Source organism: Eleutherodactylus coqui, chromosome 8, assembly GCF_035609145.1.
Source record: "Eleutherodactylus coqui strain aEleCoq1 chromosome 8, aEleCoq1.hap1, whole genome shotgun sequence".
Lineage (NCBI taxonomy): Eukaryota > Metazoa > Chordata > Amphibia > Anura > Eleutherodactylidae > Eleutherodactylus > Eleutherodactylus coqui.
This window is the reverse complement of record NC_089844.1, coordinates 84,223,832-84,237,992: the sequence shown is the minus strand read 5'-3', so window position 1 is coordinate 84,237,992 and position 14,161 is coordinate 84,223,832. Positions and strand designations below refer to the sequence as shown.

The 14,161-nt window shown below is 41.3% G+C and overlaps 1 protein-coding gene across 2 annotated transcripts in view; it reads right to left on the bottom strand.

Annotated features, from left to right (window-relative positions):
• The window catches only part of KCNH7 (potassium voltage-gated channel subfamily H member 7), a 397,870-nt gene that overhangs the window by 181,269 nt on the left and 202,440 nt on the right, over window positions 1-14,161 (bottom strand). For both annotated transcript variants that reach the window (XM_066575930.1, XM_066575931.1), the window contains exon 3: window positions 13,575-13,730. In XM_066575930.1, coding sequence (XP_066432027.1) covers window positions 13,575-13,730 — 156 coding nt within the window. The remainder of the gene's footprint in view (window positions 1-13,574; window positions 13,731-14,161) is intronic.

The window sequence follows — 14,161 nt, the reverse complement described above, 5'->3', positions numbered from 1 at the left end:
CGCCCATTGACTTCAATGGGGTTCGTTACTCGAAACGAACCCTCGAGCATCGCGGAAAGTTCGACTCGAGCAACGAGCACCCGAGCATTTTGGTGCTCGCTCATCTCTAGTTAGAATAGCTACATAGAAACTCATTAGGGAAGATGAGGATTTCCTTGACAGGGCAGAAATGACTCTTCAGAATATTGAAGAAAAATAAATTTTCAGTGTACCTGCAGAAGCCGAGGAATGGAAGCATGTGACCCAAAGAAGCAGGAGGATCAGGAGTCAGTCAGCACCTATACTGCTCAGGAATCAGTATCAGGTTCTCACACAGGAGAACAACAAAAAAGGTACAGCAAGAAATGACTCTACCCACAAAGTACAGTGTAGTAAGCACTCCGAATCCTCTTGGATGGAGAAAAAGTGCTGTTATAAAGAAGAGGAGGAGAGTGGTGGTTGTGGGGGATTCCCTATTGAGAGAAACAGAGGCCGCCGTCTGCAGTCCCGACACGTCATGAGAGGTGTGTTGTCTTCCAGGGACACAAATCAAAGATGTGTCTGATAGGTTGTCAAGACTCTTCAGACCTACAGAACACGACCCATGCCAACTAATACATGTAGAGACCAATGACACTGTAAAAAAGGACCTTGCAACTATCTGCAGAGACTTTGAAAAACTCAAAGAAGGTGAAGAAACTAGGAGCACAGGTGGTCTTCTCATCCATCCTTCAAGTGGATGGCCATGGAATAAGAAGATGGAACAGGATTCTAGAAGTGAACAACTCGCTACGTTTATGGTGCCATCAGCAAATATTTGGATTTCTAGACCATGGAGTGAATTACCTTTATGATGGACTGCTTGCTAGGGACGGATTGCACCTTACAAAGACAGGTAAGCATATATTTGGTGGGCGCCTTGCTTAACTCATTAGGAGACCTTTAAACTAGAACAATATGGAAAGGGAAGTGAAAGGCCAGTTAAAAATATACAGCTAATTAATACACTTGAGAACCTTGATATTGGAAGTGAAAAGAAAGAACAGAGACAAAAAATCAGAAGGAAAGTGAAGGAGCAAGAGACACCGATCACAAACTAAAATGTTTCTGCACAAATGCACAGAGCATGGGAAACAAACAAGAGAAATATGATGTCATAGACATCACGGAAACATGGTGGAATGATACACATAATTGGAATACAAGGCTTGAAGGATATAACCTTTTTATAAGAAACAGACCTAATAAAATGGGAGGAGGTATTGCGTTGTATGTTAGAAAAGCATACATCTCCACAGAGATTCAAGCTTCAGAATATGATAGTTCTGTAGAAACTGTTTGGGTAAGAATACAAGGAGAGAAGAACAGAAAGGACATTATTGTGGGCATTTATTATAGGCCACCTGGACGAGCAGAAGATATGGATGAACTCTTACTACATCAGATGGCCGAGTTCTCAAAAAAGCATGACAGTCATTATGGAAGATTTTAGATTTCTAGACATTTGTTGGGAATCTCTTTCAGGCAAAAGTGATGGGTTGAACAAATTCTTATCTGCTCTTGCAGACAACTTTATCTTCCAAAAGGTAAAAAGAGAAAACAAGTAAATCTGCTATCTTGGACGTAATACTTAAGGCCCTTATATATGCAATGATTATCGCTCAAAATCTATCCAAACAGCCGGAAATGAGTGATAATTTTGTTATATGTAAACACTGGCATTGTGCACTTTTTGTTTGAATGATAGATTTTAGCTCTGCATAAAATCCATCATTCAGCTACTGAAAGACTGACCAAATACATTCCATTTGAATGCATTTTACTCATCCTTCAAAAGACTGCAGGGTACACAGTGTATTCATTGTATTTTGCTATGCATACATAATCAGTACACTGTGTACTCTGCCAGGAGGAGAACAATGGAATCTGCCAGCAGATGTTTACTTAGCTGGGCATGTGTTTAAACACTTGTCCAGCTCAGCAAACAACTCCTTAAGGGAAAATAATGTCCTTTTGCTTGAAAATGAAAATAACTAAAGTGTTAATATCCATTAAAACCATTAACACATTATGCCAATAAATCACTAAATCTTTCAATCTTTAGGCCTTTTGAAAGATTATCTTTGCGAGTAGGACCTTTACCAATAAGAAGGAAATGGTTGAGGAAGTAAGAGTGTCTGGGTCCTTAGGAGGCAGTGATCATGCTATCCTTAAATTCTGGATAAAAAAGTCAGGAAGATCTGAGAAAACTTAGACCTCAAGGTTGGATTTCAGAAACACATTTTAATGAACCAAGAAAAAGAGTAGAAAGGGTCCAATGGCTGGATGTTCTTAATGACAGAAATGTCCAAGAAGGTTGGAAATATTACGAAATGAGATTCTCAAATCACAATCGTTAACAATCCCTAAAAGAAGGAAGAATGGGCAGCATTTAAAGTGACCAGGATGGATGATATACACGCTAAAAAGGAAGAAAACTATGCTTATCCAATGGAAAGAGGGGGGAATATCTAAAAAAGAGAATATAATGCAGAAAATGTAGGGCAACTGTCAGAAAAACTAATAATGAATTGAGGCTTGCAAGAAAGACCAAGAAAGGTCAAAGCTGCAATAGGATATTTACAGGATGGAAATGGTAAATTGGCTAAGAATAATATTGAGAAGGCCAAACTTTTACATTCCTGTTTTGTATCTTTTTTTTCTCAGAAAGTAGATGGAACATCAACGGATCTTCCCTGTTCTATTGAAAGAGTACAAAATTGCAAGCTATCTATAAGCAGAGATGCTGAGGGAACACTTGGCTAGCTTAAAATTCAAGTCTCTAGGTCTAGATGAATTACATCATTGGATACTAAAGGAAACAGCAGAGGTTATTTCTGAACCACTCACCATAATCTTTAAAAATTGTTGGAGAACAGGAAAAGTCCCAGAAGATTGGAAAAAGGCAAATATTGTCTCTATCCTGACAAAGGGAAGAAGGTGGATCCACTTCCATACCGGGAAATTATTAAATAGCATATATATAAGTACTTGGATGAGAATGGAATAATTAACCAGAGCCAACATGGGTTTTTAACAAACAAGTCATGGCAGAGTAATCTAATTTACTTCTATGACAGAATCACCAACTGGGTTGATCAGGAAAATGCTTTTGTAAAGCATTTGACAAAGTATCTCATACAATGCTTATTGGAAGAATGACCAAATATGGGATTGACAAGGCAACTGTTAGGTGGATTCACAACTGGCTGAGTGGTCGTATTCAAAGAGTGGTCATAAATGGCCGCACATCCAAGTGGAAGAATGTGTCAAGTGGGGTACCACAAGGCTCTGTCCTAAACCCGGTGTTGTTCAACATCTTTATATATGATCTGGAGGAGGTAATTGAAGGGAAACAGATGAAGTTTGAAGATGACACAAAGCTAGGAGGAATAGCGAAGACTGCAGAACAGAGAAGATAAAAATGATCTAGAAAAGCTTGAACAGCAGGTGGCTACTTACAAGGAGAAATACAAAGTCCTACATCTGGGCAAGAAAAATGAAAAAAATCACATACAGAATAGGAGGAGTTGAACTAAGAAGCAGCACATGTGAAAGACTCGGGTATACTAATAGATCACAGACTGAACATTTGTCCACAATGTGATGCAGCAGCCAAAAAGGCAAACACAATTCTGGGATGTATTAGGAGAAGCATAGAGTCTAGATCACATGAGGTAATTATTCCCCTCTACTCTTCCTTAGTCAGACCTCATCTGGAATACTGTGTCCAGTTCTGGGCACCACAATTTAAAAAACACATAGACAAACTAGAGCAAGTTCAGAGAAAAGTTATGAGGATAGTTAAAGGATCTAGGAATGTTTAGCTTGGAAAACAGAAGCCTCAGAGGAGACTCAATAGCCATCTACAAATATCTGAAGGGCAGTCGCAGTGCAGAGGGATCAGCCCTATTCTCATTTGCACAAGAAAAGAATAGAAGCAATGGAATGAAACTGAAAGGGAGGAGACACAGATTAGATATTAGACAGCGAGGGTGATCAATAAGTGGAACAGGTTACCACGGGAGGTGGTGAGTTCTCCTTCAATGGAAGTCTTCACACAGAGGCTGGACAGACATTTGTCTGGAATGATTTAATGAATCCTGCATTGAGAAAGGGGGTTTGACCAGATGACCTTGGAGTCCCTTCCAACTCTACGATCCTATGATTCTATGACCCTCTAGGCTTGGACAAACAAAGATGGCTGCACCGTTTCTGTGACTAAGTGATGCACACTGTGCATGGCATACATCAGTAGATACTACAAACTGCTCTGACTGTCCAACACTGCTCATGCGGACAGCATTGGCCAATCAAAGCTTCGTGTAGCATCTTTTACTAATGATGTATACTAATACACTGTGTGCATCAGGTAGTCAAAGACGCGATTCAGCCATCTTTATTTGTCCAGGACCGGAGAGTCGCTTTAAGCAGTACTACATCTTTAAATGTTAAAGTGACATAACAAGGAATACTGTAATACGGCATTTTACAACAGTGACATTCTGAGCTGTAGGCAAAGACTGCTTGCAATACTCAAGATGCAGCCTTCAGGGATGTCGTTTTTACTATTTAAGAGGCAGTGTCAAAACCTAATGCACTGGGAGCCATTTACCAGACCATTGAAAAGAAAACATTTTAGCAATCCCGAGGGCGTAATTTACTAACTCTACACAACCAGATGGTATTCACTCAAGCTTTAAAAGAGAGACTACTGCAGAAATTACACTGGCTCCAGTCACTGCCTTTCACAGGCAATCAAAGAGAAGATCTCTCGCTTTCAGTAAGATACAGGATGTGATAGTTCCTTCCCTCAAATCTTCAAAAACAGTCCAGAGAAGACTTTCTTTTCCTAAGATCGTCACAAATCACTGAAGTATCATCCGGCTATAACTGCGCCTTTTATCTCTGCTGCAGTTTTTTCTTTTCTGTTTATCAGATAAGTCTTTGATATCTGAACTGTCACTTTTATACATTTATAATGCAGTAGTTGTCAGTGCGCCCTGCAAAGGAGGACAAGAAGCTTTACCATCTCTGCTAATTATTGTAATTTATTATATACTATACACAGATAGATAGATAGAATGGCGTAACTATAGGCTATCCAGTTGCACCCAGGCCCAGGAGCCTTAGGGCGCCCATAAGGACTCTCTTCTCCACATAGGGAGCCCAGTACTATGAATAAAGCATTATAGTTGGGGGCCCTGTTACAAGTTTTGCATTGGGGCCCAGAAGCTTCAAGTTACGCCTCTGTGTTAAGGGGTTAAGAGATGTTGGAGGGCCCGAAGATAAACTTTTGCACCCAGGCCCATGAACCTTTAGCTAGGCCCCTAGATAGATAGATAGATAGATAGATAGATAGATAGATAGGCAACAAGAAACGTAGCAAGCATAGCAATTGCCAGGGTCATAGCAAGGTTTCACTTCACCCTTGGCAAAGATTTAGTTCTCTGTCTTTACTCTGTATCTAAATACATTGGCGAAGGCAGAGTGATGTGTTGGCACTGCTCCTGGCACCCTATGGTATAAGCTCCACCAGCCTCCCTTGGATACAGGCCTGGGAACTGTTATAGCGCCTAGCAGCTAAAGGCTCCTATTCCCACTGTTTGAGCAATCAATAAAGATAGAATGTAAGATGATAGAAGGAGAGAGAAAACTGCAACAATCATTACATTACCTCACTTATTGCTTGAAGAGGTATTATAGCTGTAGTAAAAATTATTTTTCAATGTACTATGAAAAGCATAACCTCCAGACGTTGAATCCCCGCCTGTAGGTCACTGAAAGCCAAAGTGGATCCTTTCAGGAACATCCACAAATAATTCCAGAAATGCCTTTTTGAAATGCCTAAGTCCTATTTCATTAAAACCTATTTCAATGACTGTAAGCAGAGATCTAGCAAACTGCGAGAAACTCATAAAGAAAGTATACTGGAAAATTGTATAACTTTTTACTATATAATGTACTATATAAGCTTTATTTGCTGCAACTGTAATACCCCACTAAACAGACCCAGCGTCAGCACCCAGCAAACTCGGGCAAATGCCAGGGTGCACTAAACCAGAGCGGGTCCCACTTGCTGACAAGAGATGGGTCACTGAGGTCCGGGCTGCGGGGTCCAACCCAACAGTCAGTCCCCTATGATTGTAATTTAAAGTGGGTTTAATAAAAAAAACTTTTATACCGTACTTATCCCCTGTGTCACTCCCCGGCAGCTGAGAAAAGGCACTGTTGTCTCCTGCCGACTTTTAGCTCCGTATTATGCAACCATGTGACAATAACATGATTACTGTAGCCGATTCCCATCTTCAGCATTAGGGCGCTTCCACATGGGCGACTTCAGCGCACGATTTTGTCGCGATGTGACAGTGCTACAAGTCGCATGTATGTAGAGCCCATGCTTTCCTATGGGTTCTTCCACACGACCGATGTTTTGTAGCCTGTGACATTGCAAGACTACAAAATCATGGCATGCTCTATACAGCCGCGATTTGCGTTTTTTCTTTTTTTGTAGCCCATGTTTCCCTATGGAGCCTTCCTCTCTGTTGTATCACATCACACAAAATCGCGGTTTTTGTGCATTGCAATGCAACTTTTACAGTATGAAATCCTACTGTAAAAGCCCTAAACTAAGCCCTAGCTGTATAAAAAACAACAAAAAATAATACATCACCTAAGAGGCACCTGTCATCTCCGGCGCACATCTCTTCTTCACTTCCGGTACTTGTCCTCCTGGATTGGAGGATCCAAATTCCTGCCTCCAAGAAGGACGGGCTGTGATTGGTTCTCGAGCGCCGTGGCTCAGCCAATCAGAGGCAGCACTCAATGAACCAATCACAGCCATTGATTCATTGAATGCCTGTGATTGGTTCATCAAGCACTGGCTCTGATTGGCTGAGCACCATGGCAGCTCTTCCTGGAGGTGGTGATTTTCCAATCCCAGATCAGAATTGATGCCCGAAGACAACTCCCGAGGACCAGGAAGAAGACATGGCGGAGCTGACAGCGCTTTTTATGTGATGTATGTTTTTTTCGTAGTTTTTTTTATGCAGCTAGGGCTTATTTTTGGGGTAGGGCTTATATTTCAAGCACACCCCCACCTCCCCCCCAAAAAACAAAATCCTCACACGTGGTACTACAAAGTTGCGCAACTTTGTAGCACTTCATGAGACTTTGTAGTGATACAAAATCGCGATATCGCTGCGAGAAAATACAGCAATATTGCATGGACCAAAAGTCCGATATTGCTGTGATTTTCTCCATGTGGAAGCAGCCTTAGTTGAGTCAGGGGAATGTCATCACGATTGCACAATGCAGAAGACGTTAGCGGGGGACAACGGCGCCCTTTACAGCTGCTGTGGGGCAACACAGGAAGTGAGTATGGACTGTTAGTTATTTTATTAAATACAGGGGGTCATTGAGAGCATGTTTTTCTGAAAAGCAGCATTATTTTTTAAAAAGAGGCAAACATGCATTATTTCTGAAAAGGGGCAAAGGGGGGCATTATTTATAAAAAGGGGTATTATAAGTAAATGAGGACTAAGGGGCATTAATACCAAGTGGAGGTAGAAGAGGGGGAATTGTGTAAAGATGTAGATAGTGTAGGAAGGGCTATTGAAAAGCAAGTAGCCAAAGATGTCTGTGTGTCAAAATCATAGTTGTTAAGGTTGTGCTTCTGGGACCTGTTGTTCTACAGGTTTCCTTGTGCACACCTTCACAGGTAGGGGCCAATTCAGCTGGCTGGGTGTGATATTCTCCACCAGCCAATCCCCCTCATCTGCTGCAGATAAATAGCAGCAAACTCTTGTGAGAGATTACTGGTCATTTTAGTGCTTCATTGTATCTTTGTGTAAATCCCACTCAGAGTTCGTGGTTGCATGCTTGTCTGTAGTGTGTCTCTTTCCTCCTCTGAGGACAGTCTGGACACCTGTTGTCCCTCCCCTCTTTATGTTCTGGGGTGCATGCATTGTGTAAAGTTTGGTACGGTGACCACACAGGTGCAGGCAGTCCACAGGTTTCTCCCTATCCCTGGGCAGGTGTGGCCCCAGACGTCTTTTGTCATGTATGTGTCAGATGGGTGATGCCTGACACTGTTCCCCATGTCAGCACGGTGGCTGACTCTCTATTCCCCTGGTGAAAGGACACACGGACTGGCTATGATTTAACATATGTATGCATGTGAGCTCTGGGTGGGGTACACGTTATATGTTGCATGCACAACCTGGTATGTAGGTGTGAACAGCGACGTGTGTGGTATGTCTGTACAGGTGGCCAGACATGTGCTTTATGTGCAGCCTTGTTCTGTGTGGTGTGCAATACTCTGTATGTTGGTTTGAACAGCGATGTGTTTTGTTTGTCTGTGGAAGTGGCCAGACATGTGCTACATGTGCAGTCCTGTCCCATGTTTAGTGCATCTCTCCAGGTTTCTGATCAGCGGTAGCTAGGTCCCAGATGAAGACAGTGGGGCCGATCTTATCAGAATGAGTACCCCAATTTTGGGCACTGGTTCCCCACTTTCCCTGATTAGTAAGGGACAGGAGTAGAGATGAGCAAGCCTACTCGGTAAGGCAGTTACTTGAGCGAGAGAGATCTCTCTCTCTTACCCCTGCTTCCCTCCGCTCTCCCTCGCTCACCCCCGCAGCCTACCCGAGCCTGCTCGGATAACTAAGAAGTTACTTGAGAAGAGCGATGCTCTCTCGAGTAACTGTCTTACCGAGTAGGCTCGCTCATCTCTAGACAGGAGTCCTTGCATCATTGCCTGGAGAGGTTTAGTTTTGTCAGTGCAAATGCTGTGAGAGCGTTTGCGGTTTTAAATAGACGCAATCTTGCGTCCATGCTGAGGAGTGGTGCTATAGTGCGCCCAGTGGACGTAACAATAACATTGTATCTGCACTCAAAAGAGGATATAATTGTGTGTCAAATTCAGCAGAGGCAAGTTGAGGCCGGGAGAAGTGGTCATAGCAGTCTGGGCTGGATACAGAAGAAAAGGAAAACTGAATGACTCCAGTCAGAGAGGACATCACCTGTAATTACTGGATATAACTGTACTGTAGTTCCTTAGTCTGTAAGACATCTGTGTAGAGCTGGTATCTATCTTTATATAGTCACTGTATGCATTGCTGCAGATTTACTGCTGCATGTGTTGTGACACACTGAAAAGGGTCCCGCTGAGAGTCTGTCTCCCAAGGGCCCATGTAAACCTGGAGCCGACCTTGCTACAAAGTGTTCAGAAATCACTATCATACGACCAGCTTCAGTCTAGCACAGTAAATAGGCATTCATAACAGGGGCAAGTAGCGGGATAGCATTCATTCTTTATTAGGCTTTATAAACCAGTGTTTCATTCCTGGAGGTCGCAGGTTCTTGTATTGTTTGTTTAGATTCTCTGTTTCTTCTGAAGTGTTAGCATAGAAGCTGCATACACTGTATAGCAATGTAATCACACCTCCCACATAAGGTCACAAAGCTGCTATTCCTGCACCCTGACTGTAGCGTGAGGTTCAGAATGTCACAAGCACATATTCAACTGCATCTTCTCTGTATTTCTATCTGGAACCTGCAAACATTTACATTGTTAGATGACTTAATTTTCCTACTGAGACAAACTAAAGCTGCTGTTTCAGACAGCATGTTTTAAAAGAAACAAAATGATACTGCATTATGTTAAAGGAATTTTCCAGGTTTAAAAAAAAAAAGGAGCGGTGTAAATTTATAGAACGACTTCACACAGGTTTATAACAATGACAATACTTAAAGGGCCCTCTGGCGAAAACACATTTTTCCATCCCTGCCCCCCACCGGATTGCTTGTCCTACTGTGGAGGCCAGCTATGTATTTGCAGTCTCTTCCATGCAGTGCAGCCCCCTGTTGGATGCTTATCAGGCACCATCTGGACAGTAAGAGTTTTGCTCTCACATCAACCCCATGACACGTAAGCTCAGAATTAACTAGAGGCTCTACCATTTCTTCATGATAGGGGGACAGTGTAATTATCATTACCTTCTATATATACCAAAATAAACTACAGATTATAATTATACAGCTGTGCGATCATCATCAGTAACTGTAATAAGAGTGTCTGTGTCCCCCTCTACACAGTTTCTGTGGTAGGGTCCATGTAGTAGTATTACACAGCTGAGAAAGTGACTTAAAACTAAACACATAAACCCAAGTAAATCTGAACTGGTCAGAATTGAGATCACATGACCATCTGAGGAGAAGGAGACCAAGAGTTTCAGATGGAAAGGAATAAGTAACCAGGGTAACACTAGACAACTTATATATATTGAGGGGATAACTACTTCATGAATAAAAAAAATCACTGGACTGGCATTTTAACTGAAAATTGGATAATGAAGCAATATCAAAAATTACTTGTACACTCACAATTACAAACAATGTGAACAGTTTTCTAGTGCTGAAATGAAATATTTCAAAAACTCCCTTTAAGAATAATTCCTTTAAAAGTAGGTACCTGCAATAATAGGTGTGCACCATCATGTAATAATGGCCAATATATCCACCCAGGACAGGTATAGTAAGATATACTGAATCCAAATTTCCTTTGATGGGTAGCTCCTTTAGTATACTAGCGGTATGCTCCTAAAGTCTCTGCTGTCACCTTAAGCAGTTCCTAGTAGATGCTGTCAGTATAGTAACTTCCTAACTCTTAGCATGTATATATGATCTCCTTAGGGATAGCCCTTATCCACACACTAACATGCAGACACAATGCCTGAGGATGGACACTGTCCTTTATGGGTCATTCTCTATCCAAGAAGCTGAGGTATTGCAGTACGGTTTTACTCACGACCAGCCACAGCCAAAACTAGGTATCCAGATGCTCCTATGGTTATCCCTGCGGCAGTCACTTTCGTCTTTCCGTGGAATCTGGTCCAGTATATCTTGACTTTAGTAAAACATTTGACAAAGTATCTCATACCAACCTCATTGAAAAAAATTACCAAATATGGGATTGACAAGACAACTGTTAGGTCGATTCACAATTGGATGAGTGATTATACTTAAAGAGTGGTCATAAATGGCTGCACATACAATTTGAAGAATGTCTTAAGTGGGGTACCACAAGTCTCTGTCATGGGCCCAGTGGTGTTCAACATTTTTAGGAATGATCTTGATTAAGGAATCAAGGGGCAAATGATCAAATGTATAGATGACACAAAGTTAGAAGGGATAGCTAATACTGAAGAACAGAGAGGATTCAAAAAGATCTTGACAAGCTTGAACAGTGGGTGGCGACTAACAGAATGGTATTTAACAGGGGCAAATTCAATGTCCTACATCTGAACAAGAAAAATGAATAAAAAACACATACAGAATGGGAGGAGTTGGGTGAAGTAGCAGCACATGTGAAAAAAACTTGGGTATACTAATAGATCACAGACTGAACATGAGTCAACAATGTGATGCAGCAGCAAAAAAGGCAAACACAATTCTGGGATGTATTAAGAGAATCATAAAGTCTAGATCACGTGAGGTAAATATTCCCCTTTACTCTTCATTGGTCAGACCTCATCTGGAATACTGTGTCCAGTTCTGGGCACCCCAATTTAAAAAAGACATTGAAAAACTGGAGCAAGTTCAGAGAAGAGCTACTAGGATGGTGAGCGGTCTGCAAATCATGTTCTATGAGGAATGGTTAAAGGATCTGGGAATGTTTAGCTTGCAAAAAAGAAGGCTGAGATGACACTTAATGGCTGTCTACAAATATCTGAATGGCTGTCACAGTGCAGAGGGATCAGCCCTATTCTCATTTGCACAAGGAAAGAATAGAAGCAATGGAATGAAACTGTAAGGGAGGAGACAGAGAGTAGTTACTTGAAAAAACGTTTTGCCAGTGAGGGTGATCAATGAGTAGAACAGGCTTCCACGGGAGGTTGTGAGTTCTCCTTCAATGAAAGTCCAAAGGCTGGACAAATATCTGTGTGGGATGATTTAGTGATCCTGCATTGAGCATGGGGGTTGGACTCAACGACCCTGGAGGTCCCTTCCAACTCCACCATTTAATGATTCTATTATTTCACTCTTGAGATTTCTCTCCGTTGTGTGCTTTGCCTGCAGAATCAGCTCTGTTTTTTCAGGCCAGGTATTTATGCATGCACATCACTTACTGAACTACAATGGTACTCTTATTCTAATTATCCTTACAAAAGCTTTGTTTTAATTGTGTAACCTACCACCACTTCAGTTTTTGTATGTGTACCTTGGTGGTGATTACAATTTTGGATAGTGTATCTAGATCCCCAATATTTTTCAATCACGTCCACCCAGGTAGACAGCCAGTGGGTGCAAAAACTATCAAGAAATAGATTCAGAAGTTCAGAGAAACTGCTAGCATCCAGGACAAACTAAGAACTGATTGTCCAGGCAGTGTTTCAGATGTCGACAGCTGTGCTAGTGGTTTTTACGAAGAGTCCACAGAAAAGCACCAGAAGCATTGTATAAGTCAGCCAACTGTCAAAAGAATCATCAAGACACACAAGTGGCACCCATACAAACAACCAGTTCTCGGTTTGTCCTGGACACTTGAGGAAGAAAAATCATCTGTACGCTGCATAGTCAGATGTGTTAAAATGAAAAAGTGCTCTGTCAGCAATTGACATTCACTTGGAAATAATTTTGACTGCAAGATATACTGTAAAGTGCATGCTGATCTTACATAAAAACTAGTAATTGGAAGCATAGAGAACAAAGAAACCAGAATTCTGTCTAACAATGCCTGTACTCAAACCAAGCAGCAAGTGCAAATATAGGTCAACCTCTAAGGTACAACACCATGAAATTAACACCATACTAAGTGCAAGCAAGGACTTCACTAATAAGCTAAAAACATGAATGGAATAATGGAGAAATGCAGATATGCATTATTTGTTCTTCAGACAATTTACAATAACATTTCCAATGAGTTACTGGAACCCTATACTTCAAATACTACGCTAAACAGTTTTAGTTTCTGACATTGTTTTTTTTAGAAGGCTCCTCTAAAGATAAGCTGATCCCACAAAGTTTCCCAAAACTTCAAAGAAAGTATTTAATTTCATGCTTACTTTTCTGAGTTTGCTATATGTGCATACTTCATATTTACACACCCACAGTAGGCAACATAAATTTACAAAGCTGCTTAAAGATAGCCCCCTAGTCCCAGAAAAATAGGGGAAAGTAATATTACATGGCACTTTTCTTTTGTGCTGTTGTCCCTCAGATCTACTGTTTCCCAGTGCCCATCTTTGTTTAATTCAAGATAGCTTTTTAGACTAGCCAATGTGCTGGTGGTGCACTAGTAATCTTAGACCCTATGTGCTGCTCTGATTGGCCAGCACTGGTCACGTGAACAGTGCTGACCAATCAGAATAGCGCGACATGCCTCTTATTGATTGGAACTGGCAGATTTGAGGGACAAAGGTGCAAAGGAAGAGGACCAGGTAATATTAGTCTTCCACCTCCAGTCTTGGGACAAATTCGGTTCAGGGACTTGAAGGTGGCTTTGAAGAAGTCATGCTAGTGAGAACATTACTAAAGCTTCATTATTAACTTACGATTTTCTGCCCTTATCGGAAGAATTTGGCTTAATTTATCCGGGGAACTTGGGCTTTCAACCTTTGTCATGTGCTCGAAATTAATGATAAACATCATTGCTACACCTTCCTGGTTCTTTACTGGTATGACATGTGTGCTGCAGATGAACGTTGATCCTGGAAAAAAGAAAAATAACTAAAATTAATCAATTCAACATATTACTCTTAACATTCATATCAATTTTCATTTTTTAATTCCTACAACACATAGATCTTAGGAGGGTAGTTGGCATTGGTTAAATTGTGTTTCAACTTGGGATGGAGTGAGAGAATCTATACATAGGCTTCTCACTACCTAGAGCAGTGATGGCGAACCTTTTAGAGACAGAGTGCCCAAACTGAAACCCAAAACCCACTTACTTATCGCAAAGTGCCAACATGTCACGAGTCACGACGTATGATTTTACCCCCATCATTGTAAAAAGGACAGGGCCGCTTCAAAATAGAAGGGTGCAGATTTTGACTGCTTTTTAGATGCGGAAATACTGCAGAATGTCCTCAGCGGAAATTTATCTGGAAAATTCTGCAGCATTTCCGCATCCAAAAAG